The sequence below is a fragment of the Girardinichthys multiradiatus genome, chromosome 6 (assembly GCF_021462225.1).
Source record: "Girardinichthys multiradiatus isolate DD_20200921_A chromosome 6, DD_fGirMul_XY1, whole genome shotgun sequence".
NCBI classification, from domain to species: domain Eukaryota; kingdom Metazoa; phylum Chordata; class Actinopteri; order Cyprinodontiformes; family Goodeidae; genus Girardinichthys; species Girardinichthys multiradiatus.
Genome location: NC_061799.1, coordinates 47,299,565 through 47,324,849, shown reverse-complemented (window position 1 = coordinate 47,324,849; position 25,285 = coordinate 47,299,565). Strand labels below are relative to the sequence as shown.

The 25,285-nt window shown below is 47.0% G+C and overlaps 3 protein-coding genes across 3 annotated transcripts in view; 2 read left to right on the top strand and 1 right to left on the bottom strand.

Annotated features, from left to right (window-relative positions):
- The window catches only part of lamc1 (laminin, gamma 1), a 56,577-nt gene extending 45,263 nt beyond the window's left edge, over nucleotides 1-11,314 (top strand). The window contains exons 9-28 of the mRNA XM_047367066.1: nucleotides 42-164; nucleotides 253-442; nucleotides 638-750; nucleotides 836-1,057; nucleotides 2,290-2,478; nucleotides 2,660-2,905; nucleotides 3,318-3,471; nucleotides 3,669-3,811; nucleotides 3,990-4,168; nucleotides 4,245-4,401; nucleotides 4,533-4,738; nucleotides 4,814-4,893; nucleotides 5,057-5,194; nucleotides 6,224-6,368; nucleotides 6,439-6,588; nucleotides 6,680-6,794; nucleotides 7,320-7,519; nucleotides 7,603-7,761; nucleotides 7,852-7,951; nucleotides 8,040-11,314. Of these exons, the coding sequence (XP_047223022.1) occupies nucleotides 42-164; nucleotides 253-442; nucleotides 638-750; nucleotides 836-1,057; nucleotides 2,290-2,478; nucleotides 2,660-2,905; nucleotides 3,318-3,471; nucleotides 3,669-3,811; nucleotides 3,990-4,168; nucleotides 4,245-4,401; nucleotides 4,533-4,738; nucleotides 4,814-4,893; nucleotides 5,057-5,194; nucleotides 6,224-6,368; nucleotides 6,439-6,588; nucleotides 6,680-6,794; nucleotides 7,320-7,519; nucleotides 7,603-7,761; nucleotides 7,852-7,951; nucleotides 8,040-8,296 (3,266 nt within the window). The 3' untranslated portion in view covers nucleotides 8,297-11,314. The remainder of the gene's footprint in view (nucleotides 1-41; nucleotides 165-252; nucleotides 443-637; nucleotides 751-835; nucleotides 1,058-2,289; nucleotides 2,479-2,659; nucleotides 2,906-3,317; nucleotides 3,472-3,668; nucleotides 3,812-3,989; nucleotides 4,169-4,244; nucleotides 4,402-4,532; nucleotides 4,739-4,813; nucleotides 4,894-5,056; nucleotides 5,195-6,223; nucleotides 6,369-6,438; nucleotides 6,589-6,679; nucleotides 6,795-7,319; nucleotides 7,520-7,602; nucleotides 7,762-7,851; nucleotides 7,952-8,039) is intronic.
- Nucleotides 11,315-12,474: 1,160 nt separating this feature from the next.
- Nucleotides 12,475-17,801, bottom strand: LOC124869315 (histone-lysine N-methyltransferase PRDM9-like). The gene is made up of 2 exons (XM_047367115.1): nucleotides 16,049-17,801; nucleotides 12,475-13,561 (listed from the first exon to the last, which is right to left on the bottom strand). The coding sequence occupies exons 1-2, from the start codon at nucleotides 16,236-16,238 to the stop codon at nucleotides 12,684-12,686; spliced, it is 1,068 nt and encodes a 355-aa protein (XP_047223071.1). The 5' UTR covers nucleotides 16,239-17,801; the 3' UTR covers nucleotides 12,475-12,683.
- A 187-nt stretch (nucleotides 17,802-17,988) lies between these two features.
- rasal2 (RAS protein activator like 2) overlaps nucleotides 17,989-25,285 on the top strand; it is a 70,448-nt gene continuing 63,151 nt past the window's right edge. The window contains exon 1 of the mRNA XM_047367071.1: nucleotides 17,989-18,659. Coding sequence (XP_047223027.1) covers nucleotides 18,533-18,659 — 127 coding nt within the window. The 5' untranslated portion in view covers nucleotides 17,989-18,532. The remainder of the gene's footprint in view (nucleotides 18,660-25,285) is intronic.

Sequence of the window (25,285 nt, the reverse complement as noted above, 5' to 3'; positions counted from 1 at the left end):
TAGTCTCCTTGTGAACCCTGACCTACTGTCCTTTTTTCCAGGTGATGAAGAGTGGAACGGTCAGCAGCAGGATGGATCCACAGTCTCTGTCCAGTGGTCTCCCAGTAGACAGGAAGTGTCCTTGATGTCTGAAAACTACCAGCGCCTGTACCTCGTTGCCCCAGGTACTGAACCCTTACCGGTTCTTGCTGTTTCTTGTCGGGTGAAATTGTTCCATTCAGAGACGGACTTATTCTGTTTTCTGCTCCACAGAGAAGTTCTTGGGGAATCAGCTATTGAGTTATGGACAGAACCTGAGTATGGACTTCCGAGTAGAACGGCGGGACACTCGCCTGTCGACCGAGGACCTGATCCTAGAGGGGGCCAACATGAGGGTTGCTGTCCCCCTCATCGCCCAGGGCAACGCCTACCCCAACGAGAACATGCAGACCTACGTGTTCAGGTGAGAAGGATTCTGGGTCAGGAAGCTGCTTTAGGTTGTCCACTCACACCTGGATTTAATCGTTCCTGCTGGTTTAAACTCTGACATTCTGGGTTAAACTGATCCGATGTTTGATCGTAAACTTGATGCTCAAAGAACATTTCTTAGTTCTTTGTTGGTCCTGATTAAGGAAACCTGTGTTTGGTTTTGGTTCAGGCTCCAGGAACAGCCTGGCTACTCCTGGAGGCCTTTCATCAGTGACTCGGACTTCCAGAAACTTCTCCACAACCTGACATCCATCAAGATCCGGGGCACCTACAGCGAGAGGAGTAGGCATCTCCGACTCAACGTTTTTATCATCTTCACACCTGTAGGGACATTCTGCCATAATCTCACTGTCCTTTGGGTCTGCAGGTGCTGGTTACCTGGACAACGTCTCCTTGGTAACGGCGAGGAGGGGCCCAGGTGTGCCGGCTCGCTGGGTGGAGCAGTGCACTTGTCCACCAGGTTACCAGGGTCAGCACTGTGAGCAGTGCACCCTGGGATACCGCCGCGCCCAGCCGGAGCTTGGACCCTTCAGCTCCTGTGAGATCTGCAACTGCCACAGACACAGCGACGCCTGCCACCCTGATACTGGTAACACTGGGAACACTGGGATTATTGGGTTTATCGACTGTAGCGACAGCTGTAGTTTCTGTGTTTTGAAGCAGTTTTGACCGGGTCATTTACTGTGTTTTATGGTCTAAGATTTAGTTGTTTTACTGGTTTTCCAACTGCTTTCTAGACTGTATAAGAGAATATGATTCTAAATATTTATCAAAATTATAATAAAAAATCATAATTCAGAAATAAAACATTCTAACTAATAAAGATCAGAGATACACTCTGATTATTGGGCTCACAGCACTTAGTAATTACAATGAGTTAATTCTTATTAATAATTGATAGTTAATAACCAAAACCACGCCTAATGTCACTGTGTTTATCAACCATTTTACCAACTGGTGGGATTCAACCATATGTTGATGACAATCACAACGCCATCTCTTTATCTGTGTGAACATTTATTAAACCGGTTCTCTCTCTTACAATCAAATTATTCTGGTCCAACAACGTTCACCTAACTAAGAATGCACTATTGTACAGCAGGGGTAAATTAACACTCAATATTAAAGATGCATGCTGAGGGTAGATAGAGATCAAACCAGCAGTTTATGGACTGAGTGGGAATGGATCGAAGCTTCAGAATGACTTGGAATATGGAAATAAAATGAATGAGCAGCTGAGACTTTTCTACTTTGGCGGCATTTTCAGGAGCAGGTTGGCTCTTTTACCTGCTAACAGCTGAGACCGAGCAGCTCCAGCACAGTCATAAAACCCTCCGAGGCGGGAATGCTGGGAAACACAAGGACCATAAACAGTGAGACAATGGAGATGAACATGAGGCTCAGTTCGCATCCTCTGTCTGCTTTAGATCCACTTTAACTCCCACTGAGTCAGCGCCCAGTTGATCAAAACCACGTTAAATACGCTGTGCTTCAACTTTGCTGCGCAGCCGCGCTTCAGAGTTCAACAACATTCAAACAGCAATCAGACGGTTCAGCATAACTTCCATAAAACATTGCATGCAACATAGAACTAACAACACACTGGGTTAAATGAATGGTGATTCAATTCATCCTAACCCAACAACTGTTTTACAGATTTTTCTTCCAACATGGCTGTTTTTAAGCCTTACTTGACTGAGTTTAACCAGCTTTCTGACTGGTTTTTTTGTTGCCAGTTTAAATTCAGGATGTGTTATAAGACCAGGGTAAATTGATTGTCTGCAGGTATAAACATCTCTTGTTTCTCTGTCTCTTGTCCAGGAGCGTGTGACTGTCAGGACAACACTGCCGGACTGAGCTGTGAGCGCTGTAAGGACGGGTTTTATGGCGATGCCACTCAGGGGACCCCGGGCGACTGTCAGCCATGTCCCTGCCCTGCTGGAGCCACCTGTGCTGTTGTTAATAAAACCAGAGAGGTGGTTTGCACCAATTGTCCTGCTGGAACCACAGGTACCCACAGAGGACTTAACACTAAGCGTTGTGGTTCTGCCGAAAGATCTTAAAATGTTTTAGAAAAATATGTGAAAACTAAGCTGACCTTTGACATGTTTTATGAGACCTTTCTAAAGGATGACGGTGAAGTCGCCTTCAAGAATGTTGTTTGAACATCCGAAATGTCACCTGTGTGCAGGCAAACGCTGTGAGCTCTGCGACGACGGGTTCTTTGGGGACCCTCTGGGTCAGAACGGGCCGGTCCGACCCTGCCGCGCCTGCCAGTGCAGCAACAATATCGACCCCAACGCCGTCGGCAACTGCAACCGCGAGAATGGAGAATGCCTCAAGTGCATCTACCACACCACCGGCTTCTTCTGCGACCGTTGCAAGACGGGTTTCTATGGCAACGCCCAGGCCCTCAACCCTGCTGACAAGTGCAAACGTAAGCATCCAGTCACATGACGCTTCTACGGAAAGCTGCAAATCTGATATTAAAACAACAGGTTTTAATATCAGATTTAATTCAGTTACTGACTGACACATTACCTGACATTTAAATCATTTCAAATAAAGTTAGAACATACTTGTGTTTTACAGTTTTGTGCAGCATAAGTTTTTTACATGATGGCTGACAAGCTTGTCTGGGATTCCACACAAATGAAATTTTTCATGGGAAATTCACATCAGTGAGAGACTTCTCAACTGGTTGGTGGATAAATCTCAGTATTCTGTGTTTGGCTTTTAGGAAATGAGGTTTGAACTTGTCTTTGAATCTGTCCTTCATGTCCACTTTGGACAATCAGTCAGACATGAGTTTTTTTGTCTGTGATTTTTCTGTACATCTCCTTCCTCAGCCTGCTCCTGCTCTTCACTGGGAACAGTGGATCAGCAGACCAGCTGCTCTCAGGTCACTGGTCAGTGTCAATGTCTCCCTAACGTGGCTCAACGCGACTGCAGCGCCTGCCTGTTAGGATTCTTCAACCTGCAGAGCGGCGATGGCTGCGAGCGGTCAGTTCCCTCCCGCTTGACACTATCCCAAAACTGCTGACTCATATAGTGCTGTATAGCCATTAAATATAGTCATTTACTTTCCTGGATATGGGATAAACAGATCAGGGCTGGAAGTTAATAACTGTGAAGCTAATAAAGGGTTGTAGTGGTCTGATGTACGTGTCTCTCCCTCGTTTCTCTGTACCTGTCCACAGGTGTAACTGTAACCCAATCGGCTCTACTAGTGGTGAATGTGACATCATTACAGGACAGTGCGAGTGCCATCCCGGCATCACTGGCCTGCACTGTGATCGATGTGAGATCAACTTTTTCGGCTTCAGCTCTTCTGGATGCAAACGTGAGGACAAAAGAAAAAAAAAGTGACAGTACTTAAAGTTAGAGTTGGGTTTCATCTGCATAGAGACGATACAAAAACCATGAGATATTAATTATGAAGAAGGGGGATCCAAGCGCTGATCCTTGTTGTACTCCTATAGAAAGAGGTTATTTATTTTGTTTCCATGTTTCCTCCCCAGCTTGTGACTGTGACCTTGAAGGTTCTCTGTCAGGTCAGTGTAAAGAGGACGGTCGGTGCGACTGTCGGCCCGGCTTTGTTGGAGCTCGATGTGACATGTGTGAGGAAAATTACTTCTACAACCGATCAGTGCCAGGCTGCCAGCAGTGTCCGTCCTGCTACGGTCTGGTCCGAGACAAGGTGAGGGGGAGTCATTGCTGACAGCTTCACTCCCTCACACAGTTCAGTTGATCTAAAGTGGTGTTTGTGTGTCCAGGTGAACCAGCAGAGACAGAAGCTCCAAGAACTCCAGACTCTGATAGATAATCTCGGCTCCGGCCAGGATACTGTCAGTGATAAGGCCTTTGAGGATCGATTGAAGGAGGCAGAAAAAGCCATCATGGAGCTGCTTGAGGAGGCTCAGAACAGCAAAGGTAACACTGATCTAAAATTTGCAACACATAAAGCAGTGTGAGGATTCAGAAGCTGCTATTATCAAAGCAATAGTTAGGTCAACATGTAAGCTAAGTGTGTGCTAATGGACCGTCTGACTTGGTGCCCACAGATGCAGACCGAGGTCTGTTGGACCGTCTGAACACCCTGAACAACACCCTGACCACCCAGTGGAACCGTCTGCAGAGCATCCGCAACACGGTGGATGACACCAGTGCTCAGGCAGACCGTGCTCGCGACAGAGTCCGGGATGCAGAAAGCCTGATTGACCGAGCTCAGCAGGAACTGGCCAAGGCCAAAGATGCCATCAGTAAAGTGGTAAGTGCAGGCAACATTGTCCTAATATTTAACGGGACCATCAAGGCCAAGTAACTGAGCTGATGTTATTCACAGGACATCAAACCTGCTGGTGGGACTGGAGAGCCAAACAACATGACACTGCTGGCAGAGGAGGCTCGACGCCTCGCCGACAAGTAAGACTCCATCATCAACTGCTCTAACAGGCCAAACCTGAAAGGAATCAACAGGAACATGGCATCAAAAACCCAAAGATAAACCGTATTCATCCATATCTGTAAGACAGGAAGAATCTTTTAAAGTGATCTTTATAAGTGTGTTGAATGTTGTTTCCTGCAGGCACAAGATGGACGCCGATCAGATCGAGAAGATCGCCAAAGATGCCAATGACACATCGACCAAAGCGTATAACCTGCTGCTAAAGACTCTAGACGGAGAAGGCAAGATGGGTGACGAGATTGACAAGCTCAACAAGATGTAAGTCACACATTTCAGTTTGTCTAGATCAGAACAGTTTCAAGGCAGACAAACACAGGACTGTGTCTTTGTTGCAGCGACGTACCAGGAGTGTGTTTTTGTTGCAGCGTCGTACCAGGAGTGTGTTTTTGTTGCAGCGTTGTACCAGGAGTGTGTTTTTGTTGCAGCGACGTACCAGGAGTGTGTTTTTGTTGCAGCGTCGTACCAGGAGTGTGTTTTTGTTGCAGCGTCGTACCAGGAGTGTGTTTTTGTTGCAGCGACGTACCAGGAGTGTGTTTTTGTTGCAGCGTCGTACCAGGAGTGTGTTTTTGTTGCAGCGTCGTACCAGGAGTGTGTTTTTGTTGCAGCGTCGTACCAGGAGTGTGTTTTTGTTGCAGCGTCGTACCAGGAGTGTGTTTTTGTTGCAGCGTCGTACCAGGAGTGTGTTTTTGTTGCAGCGTCGTACCAGGAGTGTGTTTTTGTTGCAGCGACGTACCAGGAGTGTGTTTTTGTTGCAGCGTCGTACCAGGAGTGTGTTTTTGTTGCAGCGTCGTACCAGGAGTGTGTTTTTGTTGCAGCGACGTACCAGGAGTGTGTCTTTGTTGCAGCGACGTACCAGGAGTGTGTTTTTGTTGCAGCGTCGTACCAGGAGTGTGTTTTTGTTGCAGCGTCGTACCAGGAGTGTGTTTTTGTTGCAGCGACGTACCAGGAGTGTGTCTTTGTTGCAGCGACGTACCAGGAGTGTGTCTTTGTTGCAGCGACGTACCAGGAGTGTGTCTTTGTTGCAGCGACGTACCAGGAGTGTGTCTTTGTTGCAGCGACGTACCAGGAGTGTGTCTTTGTTGCAGCAACGTACCAGGAGTGTGTCTTTGTTGCAGTGTTTTTTTTGTTTGTGGTTGGTTTGTGTGCTTGTGGGTAAAACCTGTCTAAAACTTTTTTTCTCTGAGAATTTTGGACTTTATGTCAAATGGAAAAAAACATCTCAGGCAATGTGTTTCTAACACATTTTAGGACAGACTTCCTGACTTTCTGACCTCACTTCTTGTTCAGGTACAACGAGGCAAAGGACCGGGCCAAGGATCTGGAGAAACAGGCCAACAAGGTCCAGGCTGAGGCGGAGGAGGCTGGGAACAAAGCTCTAAAGCTGTTCGCCAACCTGACCAGCCTGCCACCGTTTGACACCAAGACCCTGGAGGTAAGTAATAACCAAGTAAAAATGACGCGACACTAGAAATGACGCTTAATATCGATTCTCCTGTTCTCAGGATGACGCCAAAAAGATTAAGAAGGAGACGTCTGACCTGGACAATCTGATCGACAAGACAGAACGGGAGTACAACGAACTGCGAGATGACCTCAAGCCCAAAGAGCTGGAGGTCCGAAAGCTGCTGGAGAAAGGAAAGAGCGAGCAGCAGGTGGGTCCAGAGCATGACCCAATTACCTTAGTGTCTTTTCCTCTGTCTCCACCATTTAACAGGAATCATTAAACCTCCTCCTATTCTATAGACCGCAGATCAGCTGTTGGCCCGAGCTGACGCCGCCAAAGCTCTAGCCGAGGAGGCAGCGAAGAAGGGCCAGTCAACTTTCAAAGAAGCCGAGAACATCCTGGAAGACCTCAGGGGTATCTGAACGCTCCCAAGAATCAATCCTAACCTTGTGTTCACCTTAAACTGCTCTCCAGCAAATGTCTAAACCTTAGCGAGGTGGGAGTTACAGTGGAACCATTAGGGGATAAAACTGCATGAATCAGGCTCGAAGACTACCTTGATATGCTGTAAAATCTCACTAATTCATGTAAAAAAGAAATCACTATTTTACATAATGACAACATTTGTGGGATTCTTAGGAAGCGTCTTAATTCTAATCTCAGTTTGTCCATTAAACTGTCTTAATCCATGCAAAGCTCCTGTTAGAACATGCTCTGCTGTTCTCTACCATCGTATTTATCACGTGAACATGGTAACACTGATTTAGAAGGGAAACTTGAGAGAATTTTGAGGGATTGTTGTAGGATAAGAAATGAGGAGATGATTTGATTTTAACATTTTGGTGATGATTCATTTATCTCATTTAGATCATTTTAAATTAAATATTCTGATGTGCAAATGTTTTGTTCTGATTCTGGTTCTTTCCTAACCTTATCCAGACTTTGACAGGAGGGTCAACGACAACAAGACAGCAGCAGAAGAAGCCATGAAGAAGATCCCCAACATCAATGCCACCATCATCGCCGCCAACGAGAAGACAAGGCAGGCGGAGGAGGCGCTTGGTAACGCTGCTGCCGACGCCCGAGATGCCAAGAGGAAAGCTGAAGATGCTGAGAGGATTGCAGACAACGTACAGAAGGTAAAACAGCGCATCCTGCTGGTTGATGAGTGGTTTGATCCCAGTTATCCCACTCACTATCTCTTCACATTGTGTCCTTGCAGGGCTCGGCTAAGACCAAAGAGGAAGCAGAGAAGGCGCTGCAGGACACAAACAAGCTGGACAAAGATGTGAACGACATGATGGATCAGCTTAGCGCAGCGGAGGAGGAGTTGAAGAAGAAGAAGGCTGAGGCCGACAACGACATGATGATGGCTGCCATGGTATGAACCCATCCTCTGATCTTCGAGGAAGTTTTAAATCATTTAAAAAACTATTGTTAATAATGGTTGTGGGATTGATCTGTCCTGCAGGCATCGGATAACGCCAAGCAGGCCGAGGACAACGCTCGCAAGGCCAAGAGTACGGTGAAGACGGTCCTGAAGATCATCACAGATCTGATGGATCAGCTGGGTAGGCCCACTTGTCTCAACACGCAGCTTCACTCCTGCAACGCGAGCTGTGACTCTCACAAACTAACCATCATGTGTGTTTTCAACAGGAAACATCGATAAAGTGGACCTGAGCAAACTGAACCAGATTGATGAGTCTCTGAAGCGCGCCAAGGACAAGATGGCTGGCAGTGAACTGGACAAGAAGCTGGCGGAGCTGAACGATGTGGCGAGCACACAGAAGGAGATGATCGACGACTACGACCGGCAGATTCGAGAGATCCACAGCGACATTTCTAACCTTAACGACATCAAGAACACATTACCTGAAGGCTGCTTCAACACACCGTCGCTGGAGCGGCCTTAGGCCCACCCACCTCTTCCACATCCACCCCGCCCCTTTTCCTCTCACACTCACATCTAACACTCCAGCAAACGGGCCGACTTTTACCAAAACAGTTCTTGTCTCAGATTCTTTGCCAACATTTCAGTTGTGCCCAGCAGCTGCTGATGACAGCGGTGTTACAGTGAACTCCACGGTGCAGAGACGCCGTGGACTGAGGTGGACAAACCTTGGAGAGAAAACCAGAACCACAAACCCGACGTGACTGCAGCCACACAGGACGTACGCTCGTGCCTCGCCATACGTTTCTCTACAACAATTCAGAACACGTGAAGGAATTCTCAAATCCTCCTCCAATTGCTACACTCTTGAGTCGGACAGCAGGGAAAACGTTTCAAATCCCCTCCTCTGCAGTATTCACACCTCCAGCAGGTGGCAGTGTTTAGTAAAGTCACATGAACTGCTGCAAAGGAAGCTGCCAAAGTCCCAGAGATATAAGACCAGACCCAAACTGTTTCTCATTTACAATCTTCCAGATTTTAACCTTGATGTGTGTAGAAGCTGTAGTGGCTGTTTTCCACCATAGACGGAACCTCAAAACCTCCCAAGAGCAACCAAAATATTCTACATAACTGAGTAAGAGCTTACAAGCAGCTTCAAATTTCAGTCCCCAACCCCATTTATCATCCACACTAGCATCAGATGAACAATAGCCTACCTAAAATTAAAGTCATGGTCCAATTCCAATTTCTCTGGATTTATCTTTAAACTACCAGACCTTAGAGTCTTTCAGAGTAATCTTCACCAGCAGTTCTGCACCTTTATTTTAATGATCTGTAAGATTTTCACTGATTTCAGACCAGTTTCAATTGCAGATTTTTGTAAAGCTCTGAGAATTTTCTCTAAGAATTGGATTGAAATATTAATGTGACTCATATTAACAAGTTTTCATATTCGGTAAGTCACAAAAATCACAATAATGAGCTGTGGAATGTATGTGTTAGCTCGCTAAGGCTAACAATATAAGCTAGGCTCCATGGTAGCTTATTTCACACTTCTGCCAGAATAGCCGACATTCTGTCAAACAACTCCTTAGTTAGCACGTTAAAGTGAACTCTAACCTTTTCTTTCATGCTAACATTTGCCAATGTATGGTAACGTTATTGTCAATATGCTAATGTTAGCTTACCAATACTAACAGCAGCATGATTGTTTCATATACAGAATGAGTCTAACGTCTGCCACTGATTCTAGCACAAGTTTTACTTCACCAGGATCGTCAGTGCTCCCAGTATAACACTTTGTATTCAGCTGGTATGTTATGCTTGAGATCCTTCAAAGCTGGCAAACAAGCTAAATACATTACTGCTACCTACTGGGCTGGAGTATGTGGCTCAGTATTACCGATGTGTCAGAAATCATCGGACAAAGAAAGATGTGATTAAATGCACTTTTTTAAACGTTTTCAAAATAATTAATCAAATTAACATTTTAAAGTCCAAGCCATTGCAAAGAGGCATCTTTACTTTAGAGCAGCTTGCTAGTAAGTTAGCATGCTAAGGTTAACTATAAGGTTAGCCTTAGCATGCTAACTTCTGTCATCTCAGGTTGCAAAGCATTGTAATACGTTACTTTTCCCGAACAGTGTTCTAGAGGACGATAAAACCACTGACCTTTTTAGAATATAGTAAAAATGTTAGTAAAATTGACTTGGTAATAAACCCATATTTATTCTGATCCTGGCTACAAACTTACTGTTGACTTACTGTTAAAGCTTTTTGTATTCTGCAAATGTTAGTGCCGTGGACCGAGCCCAAATTCGACTGAGGTTTTCCTCAGTTGAATTTGCTAGCATGTTCTCAGGACAAAATCTTGAAGCCCCCAAAGTCTAAAGAAAGTCCTGGACTTCAGAAAGTCTGGAGAACTACTGATGCGGGCCGCCTTAAAAGAAGGAAACATGTGGGATGAATGAGGAGTTCAGGGAATTCTGTCTGTGGTGGAGACCTCTGATGAGAGATGATCTGGACTGAACGATGTGTTGGAGGACAGTCCAAACTTCCCGATCATATGGATGAAATGCTTCTCTGTTGGAACAAGATGCGATTTTCTGACAGTTTCTCTGTGGGATGACGTTGGATTTGTGTGTGTGTAGAATCATGTTCTGATCCATGGAATGACCCCTTTAGGACCTTGGCAGCTTCTGCTGGCTCATAAAGTGCATTTTATTGTTAAACCTGGTTCCCACGCTGCATCACCTCACGTTTGTCTCCACTCCACATCCAAACACTATGCAACTTTGTACATTCTGCGTAGCGAGAGTTTATTCTGATACACTGGTGCTAATAATTATTTCAAATGTTCTATTTTTGAGTGAATGTTTTTTATTATTGAGTTAGAGTGAGGAGTTTATGTGTGTAAATAAGTGATTGGCTGCTTTTATCCTGAGCAGCCTCATTATGTTTCATCACAATCAACTGAAACCTCCAGGTGAAAATATATCCTCTATCATAACGTCTGTGGTATGTTACTATTATAATTGTTATAATTATTATTATTATCTCTGCTTGCTTGTATACAGGGCTGAGAGCTGCTGCCTTACACCATTACTGTTTGTGTTGATTCTTTGTGGGTTTTCAGGAGCTAAACTGAATATTTGTGGAGTTTTTGAGCCAGTCATCAGTCAGGACGAGTCTGTTCGCTCAGCAGAGGCCACAAGCGCTCATCTGCGATTTATTTACTGCTCGTGCCTTAAAAGGACAGTTGTCAGTACTTCTGCAGTTTCTAAAGTCCATCAGACCCCAGGATGTCCTGATGCAACTCGTCTGTCCTCCTTGCAGCCTGTGCAGCTCCAAGCTCTGGAATCAGTATTTTAAGTTATATGGGCTGTTTGTGGTGAGATCCTGCTGTTGTTCTTCATGTTGTTGATGATGATGCTGGAGCTGCTCCGTTTCCAGGATTCCTCTGTCATGTTTCTGGCTCAGTTCACACCTGCCTGTAAACCCAAACCTAACAATTCAGTAATAAAAACAAACTATTACAGGAGTCGCTTCGTTTCTGTTTCCGGTTTCATTTTCAGGATTCCACAGAAGCAGGTTGAACCCGTTTCATTCCTCAAACATCATGAAGAAGGCCAGATTATGGATGATCTGATCCAAGGAGGACACGGCAGCAACATCAGGAATGCTGGATAACTGCAGGAACTTTGATCCTGCTTTTAGAGTCAGACTGCAGACAGAGCGAGAAGATCAAATCAGAGGGTCAGAGAGTCGCAGCGAACATGATATCAAATTAAAACCTTTCAGTCTATTTATCCAGCAGAGAAGAAAATGCCACTTTGAGGAATAACTGACTGGTGTCACAATCATTGTCTTAACTGCTGCCAATACATTTACCAACAGGGTATCATTTAGTCTTCCATAGTATTTCAAAATTATCTGTCCTGAAGGTCCAGAGTCCTGGATCTTCTTTCCTGCACTCTTCAGCTCAGTTCTTCAACAGAAGGTTGCTGAAGACCTATCTCCAGCTGTCAGTAGGTCATCAGTCCATCCCAGGACCGATGAGAGACACATTTTAGTAAGACCAGTTAACGTGTTAATTTGGACTGGATGGAAGTAGGAGTACCCGGAGAGAACCCCCTCATGCACAGAGAGAACATGCAAACTCGGGCCAGGATTCACACCCAGGACCGTCTTGCTGCAAGGCAGCAGTGCTAACAGCAGCACCACTGGGCAGCCCATACACCACCTGATATTACCAGGTGGTCTCTTATCCAAGTACTAACCGGCCCTGAACCTGAACCTTTAGAGATCAAATGGATCCAATCCAAAGTTCAGCAAACCATGTCTATGTGATGGAGAAGGCTTCTTCCTGACATGTCTCCCAACATCCAGCTGGCCTGTAGACAACATCTAGTAGTTGTTATGGAGATGTTTTTACCTCCCTGACTGTCCTGCTCACTGTTAGTGGTTTAAGATGGACATGTGTCCCCGTCCAGCTCAGTCCCAGGTCCAGTTGGTTCAGATGTTCTAGTTATTGCTCTGTCTGAGTTTGGGTCAACAGGTAAGGGAAACTGTGTCACGTCATATTTATACCTTAGAGAAACAAAGACTTTGGTTCCCAATTAAAAGTTCCTGGAAAAAACTTTTAAAGCCCCTCATCATCATCATCATCATCATCAGAGTTCAAGCAGACAAAAATCAGCATCTTTTTACACTTTGATTTTATTGTAATCAGTTAAAAGAAGCTGCAGCTTACAGTGAGAATCATTAAATATAAAAACGGTGTCTTGTCCTTATCGGACCTTCCAGCGAAGACATAAAGTTGATGTTGAGTTTAATGGTTCTGTTTGCAGTTGTACTGGATCTTCTGCCTCCATTTCTTGCCTTGGCATCAGGTTGTCTTCTTCTGGAAGTCATGCATCTTCATGTGACGCCGCAGTGAGTAAACATCTTTGAAGACTCTGTCGCAGCGGCCGCAGCAGTATGGCCGCTTCTCCGTGTGATGCTTCATGTGGTGTTTTGAGCGGCGTGCTGAGCGTGAAGGACTCCCCGCAGATCGGGCATCTGTACGGCCTCTCGCCCGTGTGCTTCCTCATGTGGATCTTCATGTCCGAGCTGGCGGTGAAGGCCTTGTGGCAGACGTGGCAGCTGAAGGGTTTCTCTCCGGAGTGCGTCCTCAGGTGGCGGATCATGGACGAGGTGTTGAAGCACTTCCCACAAACTTCGCGGCGGTGCGGCTTGTCGCCCGTGTGCGTCCTCATGTGGATCTCCACGTTGCTCTTGCGGCTGAAGCACTTCCCGCAGATCCTGCAGACGAACGGCTTCTCGCCGGTGTGCGAGCGCGCATGCACGTCCAGGTCCAGGCGGCGTCTGAAAGTTTTCCCGCAGAACTTGCAGATGTGGATCTTGAGGTGCGTCTCCAGGTGCTGCAGCAGCATCTGCTTGTCAACCTGCAGCTCACCGCAGACGCCGCAGATGCAGTGCTCATCATCAGCATGGATCTCAGCATGGTTCCTCAGAGAACCATGGTAGCTGAACACCATCCCACAGACCCTGCAAGAAATGGAACCACTGCTGGAGTCTTCTTTTAGAATGGGTGGAGATTCTGATAGCTCACAGGAAGTACTTGGCTGGACATCCTCCTTCTTCAGCTCCACCTTCAATGCCTCAAGGTTGATCATGAGCTGCTCATTCTTGATCTCCATGGTGTCTTCTCCTGCAGGAACAGCTTCATCCTGGAGATGCTCTTCTAGCTTTTCATCCTTCACTTCCTGTTTGATGGTGCAAAGTTCTGCAAGATAAAGGTGGGAATAATGGACCTGATCAGCATCTACAGAGGACAATAGTTTGGTTTTGAGTCATAAAACGCTGGCATAGGAGACACAAAAATGATGGATGGATGGAAATAATTTCCTTCCTTGTAGCATTCTGCATGATGTCACTTCCTGACACCAAGTCAATTTTTCTCTAGAAAAACCATCATTCCGGTCCTGCAGGAGCCGGAAGTTGAAGCTGTCTGGATAAATTCCGACTGTGGAGACATTTTCCAGGGAAAGACCTTCAGTCCTGATGTTTTCCCCACCCACAGTCAGTCAGGGTCATCCTTCCTCTCCACGTACAGTACAGACCAAAGGTTTGGACACACCTTCTCATTCAAAGAGTTTTCTTTATTTTCATGACTATGAATATTGTAGCTTCACACTGAAGGCATCAAAACTATGAATTAACACATGTGGAATTATATACTGAACAAAAAAGTGTGAAACAACTGAAAATATGTCTTATATTCTAGGTTCTTCAAAGTAGCCACCTTTTACTTTGATTACTGCTCCACACACTCTTGGTATTCTGTCGATGAACTTCAAGAGGTAGTCACCTGAAATGGTTTTCACTTCACAGGTGTGCCCTGTCAAGTTTAATAAGTGGGATTTCAAGCCTTATAAATGGGGTTGGGACCATCAGTTGTGTTGTGCAGGAGGTGGATACAGTACACAGCTGATAGTCCTACTGAATAGACTGTTAGAATTTGTATTATGGCAAGAAAAAAGCAGCTAAGTAAAGAAAAACGAGTGACCATCATTACTTTAAGAAATGAAGGTCAGTCAGTCTGAACAATTGGGAAAACTTTGAAAGTGTCCCCAAGTGCAGTTGCAAAAACCATCAAGCGCTACAAAGAAACTGGCTCACATGAGGACCGCCCCAGGAAAGGAAGACCAAGAGTCACCTCTGCTGCGGACGACAAGTTCATCCGAGTCACCAGCCTCAGAAATCGCAGGTTAACAGCAGCTCAGATTAGAGAACAGGTCAATGCCACACAGAGTTCTAGCAGCAGACACATCTCTAGAACAACTGTTAAGAGGAGACTGTGTGAATCAGGCCTTCATGGTAAAATAGCTGCTAGGAAACCACTGCTGAGGACAGGCAACAAGCAGAAGAGACTTGTTTGGGCTAAAGAACACAAGGAATGGACATTAGACCAGTGGAAATCTGTGCTTTGGTCTGATGAGTCCAAGTTTGAGATCTTTGGTTCCAACCACCGTGTCTTTGTGCGGCGCAGAAGAGGTGAACGGATGGACTCTACATGCCTGGTTCCCACCGTGAAGCATGGAGGAGGAGGTGTGATGGTGTGGGGGTGCTTTGCTGGTGACACTGTTGGGGATTTATTCAAAATTGAAGGCATACTGAACCAGCATGGCTTCCACAGCATCTTGCAGCAGCATGCTATTCCATCCGGTTTGCGTTTAGTTGGACCATCATTTATTTTTCAACAGGACAATGACCCCAAACACACCTCCAGGCTGTATAAGGGCTATTTGACCAAGAAGGAGAGTGATGGGGTGCTGCGCCAGATGACCTGGCCTCCACAGTCATCGGACCTGAACCCAATCGAGATGGTTTGGGTTGAGCTGGACCGCAGAGTGAAGGCAAAAGGGCCAACAAGTGCTAAGCATCTCTGGGAACTCCTTCAAGACTGTTGGAAAACCATTTCAGGTGACGACCTCTTGAAGTTCATCAACAGAATACCAAGAGTGTGTGGAGCAGTAATCAAAGCAAAAAGTGGCTACTTTGAAGAACCTAGAATATAAGACATATTTTCAGTTGTTTCACACTTTTTTGTTCAGTATATAATTCCACATGTGTTCATTCATAGTTTTGATGCCTTCAGTGTGAAGCTATAATATTCATAGTCATGAAAATAAAGACAACTCTTTGAATGAGAAGGTTTGTCCAAACTTTTGGTCTGTACTGTATGGAGAGTCTGGAATATTCTCTCCGGTTTACTGATCATCTTCTGATCCGTTCTCCTAAATATTCCAGTATGTTAAAGAAAACAGGGACACAGAGGTGGTTCTGAAAGCCCAAGCATGGACAGGAGAAGACCAGCGCAGAGCTATTTTCTCTGATGGTTTGGGACATCTGAAGAGCAATAGCTGGAAGCTACCATGAGTCCTACTGGTCACCAAGGGAGTGGGCTCTGTCCACGACCCAGGACCACTGTGTCACAAGGCTGAAGAGGTAAAGAAGTGGACCAAACACCAGAACATTTATGTTTTGGACTTGATGTCTGGAAAGTCTTCAGCTCTGAACCCCTTCAGAACCGATGACCAGATGTGAACCCCTCAGAACCTTTGGTCTGATCCGAACCCTTCAGAACCGTTGATCTCTTCCCTGTTGTTGATCTAATGAACCTGCAGCTTAATTTGGGATTATCAACTGTAGTTTAATACTGAATAACATGGAACTGGATTGAAACACTGAAAATAAACCCGAACCGAACCTGAAGCTTCAGCCTCTCCGCGCCGCAGAAGCTCGTGCTGCTGCTCCAAAAGAACCTTCTGGACCAGAACCAGGATCTTCTCTGCAGCCGCAGTCAGCCTCTCCGTCACCAGCGTCCTGAGCAGCTGCAGGTCGGTCATCTTCGAATGATACCGGTCCAGTTCAGACGGTTCAGATCCTACAATAAACATGAAGATCTGCTCCCGGAAGAACCACCGGTTCTCCTGATTATCATTCAGGTTACTGGTGCATTACTGCCCCCTGCTGCTCAGAGTGAGGACTGGTTCAGCGTAAAACTGAACCAGTCTAAAAGACTAAAACTGAACGACTCATCTGAACAGTTCATAATCTAAGAGTTCTGAAGAACTGGTTTCAGATTTCACTCGTCCAGTTTCTCCTGAAAGCCGAACCTGAACCGATTTAATACTGCTGTACAGCAACTGACCAGCAGAGGGAGACAGAGCGCTGCGTGTGAAACACCAGGTACTCTAGCTGGGCCCTCAGAGGTAAAGGGGCTCCTGGATCGGGGCCACACATACAGACTGAGTGAGAATGAACACAGAACCACCGAGTGGACTGAAAGGATCAAAAACAGGCACACGATTTTTTAAAACTGAAGATATGAACTGAAAGGACACCACATGATCACACAGAGTGGAAAAGGTCCAAAATAACCAGAGAAAAGCTGATGTAAAAGAAAACATCATCCAAATGAATTGAATCAAACACAATATTAAGACAAAAGCCAGAGAACAGAACCACATGATGAATAAAACTAATTAAATACACACTAAATGCATGTGTAAGCAGTCCTAAAAGAAGCAGAAAGTGGGCCAGAAAGAATCAACCATTCATCAATCTATTTGTCTATACCCACTAATGAATGCATGCACAATGAGAACATGCAAATTCTCTCTGCACGGCAACAGCGCTAACAGCTGCATCACTTTGCAGCCCAAGAATGAACACAAGTGTCAAGATAAGCAGAAGCTTGAATCAGAACGCTGCAAACAGACATAAAGCAGAGACCCAGAGGAAGAAAACGTGATTAAATGAGCAGACATTTCTCCTCATGTTTAGATCATTTTCTCATTAGACTGCATCCGTTTTAACTACTCTGCTTTGTGTCAAAGCTCTCTGCTATTAAACACTCACCTGCAAACAGGTTTTACTTGCTGGGTATTATCGCTTATGTCTGATGAATTGAAGACCTGAGATGGTCTTCACACATAGACAGTGTTCAGAAGAAGGTCCAGCAGAGACTGTACTTCCTGAGGCAACTCAAGAAGTTCAACCTTCCACAGGAGCTGCTGGTCATCTTCTCCACTGCCATCATTCAGTCTGTCCTGTCTTCATCCATCTCAGTGTGGTTTGGATCATCCACAAAACAGGACAGGTCCAGACTGCAACGAACAATCAGGTCTGCAGAAAGAATCATCAGGACCGACCTTCCCTGCTTCCAGGACTTTTACAGGTCTAGGGTCAAGGGAAGGGCAGCTAACATCTCTGCAGACCCCACACACTCTGCACACAAACTGTTTAGACCTTCAGATCGGTGCTACAAACCAGAGGATGGTTTCTTCTGTCAGGCTTTCCCTCTGATGGACACTGAACAGTCAGAATGCTCAGATCCATGCCAGGCATATTTGTACAAGTCAACCATGTCTTCCTCTCTCTATAAATATAAATATATATTTATTTATTTCCCTTTATATTTCTTTATTAAGAACAAAGTGGAACTGAAGCCAAATTCCTAGTTTGTGTTACAAACGTGGCAAATACAGCTAATAACAACAACAATAATAATAGTAATAAAAAAATAAATAATAATAATAATAATGATGATGATGATAATAACAATAATAATAATAGTAATAATAATTATTATAATAATAATAACAATAATAATAATAATAATAGTAATAATAAAATCTATGTGGTCTAATAAGGGAACTGCTCTCTCTTCATCAGGAAACATGGCTTCAGGTCCTGGAATTCCTCCTCTTCCTCCCGGATCTCCCTGCGCGCTCCCGCGCGGCTGGCACGTTGCTGCGCGGCCCCGCTGCCCGGCGCGGCCCCGTGGAGCGGCAGCAGCTCAGATCTTCAGCCCGCCGGAGACTCACTGACCTCCGCCTGGATCCCGGACTTCCAACCGCTCTCTCCGCTCTGCCCGCCGGACTGTGGGGAATAATTCAGCGGAAAGGAGAGGAGAGGTGCCCGGCCTCCTGTTTCTGGAGCTTTGGCGGAAGTTTGAACCCTTTTTCCCAGAACTGGAACCATGAGGCAGAACCGGGCGGACAGCCGGAGCGCCGCCGGCTTCAGCCAGAGCAGCTAGCGGCCTTCAGTGAGCAGCAGGCGGCCAAATCTCCCAAAGCCTCCATGAGGGATCAAACACACACTTTATTCCACTTTCACTCACACTTCCTGGATCAACACGCTCCTCCCGAGGCTTTCCTCCCAACACAGCAAGTTTTCTCGGTGGGATATGGAGCCGGACTCGGTACCCGGAGACCTGGACTCCCTCCAGGGCGGACTGAGTCTCCTGGATCCTCTGGTGGACCGGATCCTGGGGGACTCCGTGTCCCAGCAGCAGGGATGGCTTCGGGTTTACGGTAAGGAAAACTCACCCAGGGGGAGGAGGGGAGGGAACACATCTTCAGGGGTCAGAAAGGGGGAGGTTGGTACCGGGACAAGCCCAGGGTCACCGGTCCAGACCTGTCTAGTAAGGTCAGAAACCGCAGCAGCCGGACCTCATGGAGGTTTGACCCTGAAACTGGTCTCTGGCTCAGTTCTCATGACAGGATCTCTAAAAATAGACCCAGTTTGTCCCGGAGCTGCAGGATCCAGTTTCTACAGACAGCAAAGTCCATGAGACAAAACACCTCAGGACCCATTTCCTGAAGGTTGTTCAGAGCAGATCCTCTAGAACCACCTTAAATCCAGAACCGCCCCATAAGGCTGCAGTAGTTTTTCCTCAGAAACGGGCTCCTGAGCTCACTGAGGTTCAGGTTCGGCTCGCATTAACCCGGTGAACGAGTCCTGTTGGAGGACCCTGGCGCTGCTTCTGTTTAGTTCTGAAGCTGTAATGTGTGAAACCAGAACGTTTCAGAACTTTTCTATCTGGGCTGAACCTTGAGAGAAGATCCAGTCACGTATCTGCTGAAATCATCCGTATGATCGGCTCAGTCAGACATTTATTTACAGTTTTAACAGACAAATGATCTGCTGGTTCTGTTGGTTCTGCTGAAAGCTCCATAAATTCCTTTAATTCTGTGAAAAATGTTCAAATCAATTCTGTCTTTCTTGTGTTTTAGAGCTTAAATTTTCCATCTGGTTCTGATAATCAGATGCTCAGGTGAGGCTGAAGGTGATGAGGTCATCGGTCATGTTTACATTTTAAATGTTTCACCAGGAGTGTCTAAAAGGTTCTGATGTGAATGGAGAACCTCACAGGTTCTGGTCCCAGAAGTTTCCTCCAGCACCTGAAGCACAAACTTGACCTGGAGAAAAGGAAAATCCCAAGAATGGATCAGTTAGAAGGTGGTCAAGAAAGGCGGGTTCGTTTCCAGAGATGTTCAGAAACCTAGGAGCGTGTCATGTGACCTGTGATGTCATCCATCCATCTGGACTGTGGGAGGAAGCCGGAGAACCCGGAGAGAACCCACGCATTCACGGGGAGAACATGGAAACTCCACATGTTTGCGTTTGTGATTGTAGGATGGACACTGTGCTCCACCAACTCCATCATGCTCCACCTGCTCCAACATGCTCCACCATGCTCCACCTGCTCCACCATGCTCCACCATGCTCCACCAGCTCCATCATGTTTCACCAGCTCCACCATGCTCCACCTGCTCCACCAGTTCCACCTGCTCCACCAACTCCACCTGCTCCACCAACTCCATCATGCTCCACCTGCTCCAACATGCTCCACCATGCTCCACCTGCTCCACCAGCTCCACCAGCTCCACCATGCTCCACCAGCTCCATCATGCTTCACCACCTCCACCATGCTCCACCAACTCCATCATGCTCCACCTACTCCACCAGCTCCATCATGCTCCACCAGCTCCACCTGCTCCACCAGCTCCATCATGCTCCACCTGCTTCACCAGCTCCACCATGCTCCACCTGTTCCACCAGTTCCACCATGCTCCACCAACTCCATCATGCTCCACCTACTCCACCAGCTCCATCATGCTCCACCTACTCCACCAGCTCCATCATGCTCCACCAGCTCCACCAGCTCCATCATGCTCCACCTGCTCCACCAACTCCATCATGCTCCACCAGCTCCATCATGCTCCACCAGCTCCACCTGCTCCACCAGCTCCATCATGCTCCACCTGCTCCACCATGCTCCACCAGCTCCATCATGCTTCACCAGCTCCACCATGCTCCATCATGCTCCACCAGCTCCACCTGCTCCATCATGCTCCACCTGCTCCATCATGCTCCACCAGCTCCACCTGCTCCACCATGCTCCACCAGTTTATCATGCTCCACCAGCTCCACCATGCTCCACCAACTCCATCATGCTCCACCTACTCCACCAGTTCCATCATGCTCCACCAGCTCCATCATGCTTCACCAGCTCCACCATGCTCCACCATGTTCCACCAGCTCCACCATGCTCCACCAACTCCATCATGCTCCACCAGCTCCATCATGCTCCACCAGCTCCACCTGCTCCACCAGCTCCATCATGCTCCACCTGCTTCACCAGCTCCACCATGCTCCACCTGTTCCACCAGTTCCACCATGCTCCACCAACTCCATCATGCTCCACCTACTCCACCAGCTCCATCATGCTCCACCTACTCCACCAGCTCCATCATGCTCCACCAGCTCCACCAGCTCCATCATGCTCCACCTGCTCCACCAACTCCATCATGCTCCACCAGCTCCATCATGCTCCACCAGCTCCACCTGCTCCACCAGCTCCATCATGCTCCACCTGCTCCACCATGCTCCACCAGCTCCATCATGCTTCACCAGCTCCACCATGCTCCATCATGCTCCACCAGCTCCACCTGCTCCATCATGCTCCACCTGCTCCACCAGCTCCATCATGCTCCACCAGCTCCACCTGCTCCACCATGCTCCACCAGTTTATCATGCTCCACCAGCTCCACCATGCTCCACCAACTCCATCATGCTCCACCTACTCCACCAGTTCCATCATGCTCCACCAGCTCCATCATGCTTCACCAGCTCCACCATGCTCCACCATGTTCCACCAGCTCCACCATGCTCCACCAACTCCATCATGCTCCACCAGCTCCATCATGCTCCACCAGCTCCACCTGCTCCACCAGCTCCACCTGCTCCACCATGCCCCACCAGCTCCATCATGCTTCACCAGCTCCACCATGCTCCACCATGTTCCACCTGCTCCACCAGCTCCCCCTGCTCCACCATGCTCCACCTGCTCCACCATGCAGCACATTTTCACCACATTAATCTGTGACGTTCTGGAGATGGTGGACCGTTTGTTTTCTTCATTTCTGTTGAAAAAGTGAAAAAGCTCAAAGTTTTAAACCTTAAAGGTCAAAGTTTGCTGAATGAGCTGAATTTGGTAACAGCTGATTGGTGGAAATGGCCCGTAGTACCGAGAGGTCCAGAAACGTCCTAAACTGCATGACTGTGGTGCAACAAGTTGATCTTCAGAAAAATGAACATTAGATAACTATTAATGTGGTCTTTCAGCGGAACCAACCAATCGGGTCTTTACTGGGTCGGATCCATCTGAAGGAACATTCTGTTTCAAATGATGTGCGACCGCAGTAACCGGTTCCTGTTGAAGCAGCTGGTGTCAGACCGAGTGTTGGGTCATGTTCTGACCTCCAGGACCGGAGCTGAGCTCCATGACTCAGATTTTCTCTCCTCTGTGGATTTCAGGCAGCTGACAGCCGGTTTTCCAGTTTGTTTGACAGCGAAGTGAGTCACTGCTGGTGGCTCTAGAACACCTCCTCTGCTCTCATCCGAGTCCATGTTCTGGTTCCTGGTGACAACAGGAGTTTCAGTATTACACACTGATGTATTTACAGCCCATAGTAATTAGCAGTATCCAGCGCTTGTTTCCTTGTGATGCCAGCAGCCGGTTCTCCCAGCAGGACTCTGGCTCGGGCACCGGATCCTCTCTGCTGTCCTCAGACCTCAAACCGAGCCGACGGCGGCGTGGTGCCTTCAGGGTCCACCTCTCTAAGCAGAAACCTCAAGCAGAGCTGCAGGAATGCTGTCAGGTTCTCTGTTGGAGGGTTTTTCTCGCCTGATTCAGAGGTTTGACCTGCTGGTTTCTCTGTAATTGTTACCAGATCATCCATGTGGGCTAAAAATAAAACCTCCAGAATCAAACGGCTGCAGGTTCCAGGTCCTGTTCCTGGAAATCTGCAACTCCATCAGGATTTACTGTTGGGAAGATCAGAAAATGCAGCCTGTTTTTCCTCAGACTTTATTGGATTTTTATGGTTTTTCTGTCTTTATTCCTTTAGTTTTATGGAGTTAAACCAACATTGATCCTCAGGATGAAGGTAGAAGAAGAGTCCACCAGTGCTGACTGGGAGACGGTCATGTCCAGTCAGACCCGTATTAATGCCGGGTTTATTGGACCAAAGAATCAGGAGTCCGGTTGGGTTCTGGTGCTCAGGTTTTGATCTTCAGCATCAGTCTTGATCCTCTGCAGCTTCCTCCTGCGTGGGTTTGGACCGAAGCTGCGGCTTTAATCCGGGGAAGCTCATTAAAGCCGACCGCAGAACGACGCTGTAACTGTTGGCAGGGAGCGAGCGGAGGAAAGTCGGATCAGAACATATGTTGGATAACATCAAACGGTCAGGGATTAATCCTTCAGGAGTGACGGCTGGGTGAGAAACATGTGGGTCAGGCTGGGAAAGGGCAGGAGGTATCAACCCATCCATAAAGTCTGGATTCTACCAGAAACCGGGGCAGAACCCAGACATGATCCGATGACGATGAACACAGACCAGTTTCTGAGCAGGTTTTAGCTCCAGCTGGTCCGTATCTTTAGGTTCCTTTTGGTCCGTTTAAAACAGTTGTTTTGCCCTTGGGGGGTTCTAGGGCTAATGTCTGCCTGCAGGAACATCCAGGGAAGCAGAACCGGTTTGTATCTGAGACGGAATTTGGACCATCTGGTTTTGCTGGTCAGTCTGTTTCCTGCTGCAGACGTTTTTTACTGTGGGAACGTTGCAGGGGGATTGTGGGAGTTCATTCACACCTGAGCTCCCTGCTGGTTGGACTGGGACGTTTCCATGGTGTTACTGGACCTGTGAAATGAGCACGTTTTCCCTCATCGTCCAAAGGATGGAAGAATATTCTGGAAAACAAGCTCATATGAGCGGTCAGCATGTTTAAAATGCGATGACATAATTTCCTCCCTGAATGCGAGCTGCTCCCAGTTCTGTTCCCAGTTAGTGACTCCCACACGGTCCAGTTTATCCACCACAATCCCAGTTGCTGTGATGGGATTGTCTCTGCTGAGCTTCCAGCAGGGTCCAATTAGTCCAGTTCCACCTGCAGACACACCGTGGTTACTCTGGATCATCAGTCAGACCAGAACCAGAACTCCTTTGTTCTGTATTTGTCAGACAGATTCCTTTAGATAGGTTCTGACTTGCGAGTCAGATTTGGACTCAAAACGGCCTGTTTGTCCTATCAGTCTGCAGGTTCTGCAGGACAATGCAGGCGGATCCGGTAGGAAATGGAAAGTTCCTCCGAGCCTGGGTCGGTAGAGACAGGATTTCCCCTCTAAGACAAACAACAACTCCTGCGTTCTATTTCAGGACTCTGTGAGGCAAAACATAATTGGACCGGCTTGATTCTGCAGGACAGAACTGTCTAAACCTCTTAAAGACTTTTGGTTGTGTTTCCTGGGATCCAGACCTTCTTGTTGTCTTTCAAGGGGGTCCAGATGAACAGTTCTGGCTGTCTGAAGCTCCTTTTCTCTAGACTTTAGCTGTTTTTCTCCTGATTTCAGTCCAGTCCTGGTACCGGACCACAACAGCATATGGTGCTGTGTGTAGAGGACAAAAGCAGAGTTGTCGGGTCATAACAGAACTTTCTAGCAGATGAATGATCGTCAGGTCTTTAAGTAAAAGGAAGAACATCCAGCATCGATCTGAAACAAAACCTGAGGCTCAGCTGGGCCCACTCGGGCCCTAACTGGGCCCACATTTGGTACCACTAAGGGACATGAGGCCCCCAGTGGGCACGTTTCCTAGGTTACTGTTAGTCTGACCCTCCCACTGGTTTGAACTCAGCCAGTTAAACACAGTTCAACTGGACTTTTCAGAAAACTCATGGAGTTCTGATTGGGCCCATGTGGACTGACCTGCCAAAAGCTGTTCTGGTATTTTTTTTCTATGAGCCCAATTTCATGCTGCATAAGGAAACCCTGAAGGATGCATAACCAAAACCAAACTAGGGCCCCAAACGGGATGGATGTGGGTTTCCCGGCCCACACTTCCTCATAGAAGATCCACTTCACTTTGCCACAAGTTGGTTCTGATGAAATGGGCCGTAGTGTCAGGAAGGTCAAGCTCTGTTCTGTTTGCTGCATCATATAAATAAAGCTTTAAATCCCAGGTTAAATTCAGCAGAGACGCAGGAAGCAGAACCTCCTGTTGGTTCCGTGAAACAGAACCAGATCTGGTGCTCAGAGTTCAGACGAGCTCAGTGAGGTTTGGAAGGACCAGAAGCAGTTTGTTCCTGTTTCCTCCCTGAAGCTGATGGAAGGGATCCGGACTGTTTAACATTCTGGATCAGAAACCAGGATCCTGGCGTCAACAGGAAGTAATCTGATTACTTCAGAGAGCTGTAAATTCAAACCATTGAGAGGAAATGTTCTGCAGAGGGAACTGAATCATGTTTGTTCCTCTTCATGCTCTATTCTAAAAGCTTCCTCCTTTCTTAATCTGATCCATGAGCTTGTCTCATTCCGGGTTCGGATCGTCGTTTCCAGATTTTTATCATGCTGTGTGAAGACCTGCTGTGTCTGGACCTTCTGCAGGATCATCAGCTGCTCCAGAGCTTCTCCTTCACAGCTCGTTTCAGTCTTTATGTCCATTTTCATCTCTGTACATCAACCTACCACCATCCAGAGGTATGCAGGACTGATGCTTGAACAATCTGTGGAGATACAAGCTGTCAGGATGGACCTGGAGTCCAGGTTGAGATTTTTCTGTGAGATAAATGTTTCCTGAAAGTCGGATCAGTTTACGTC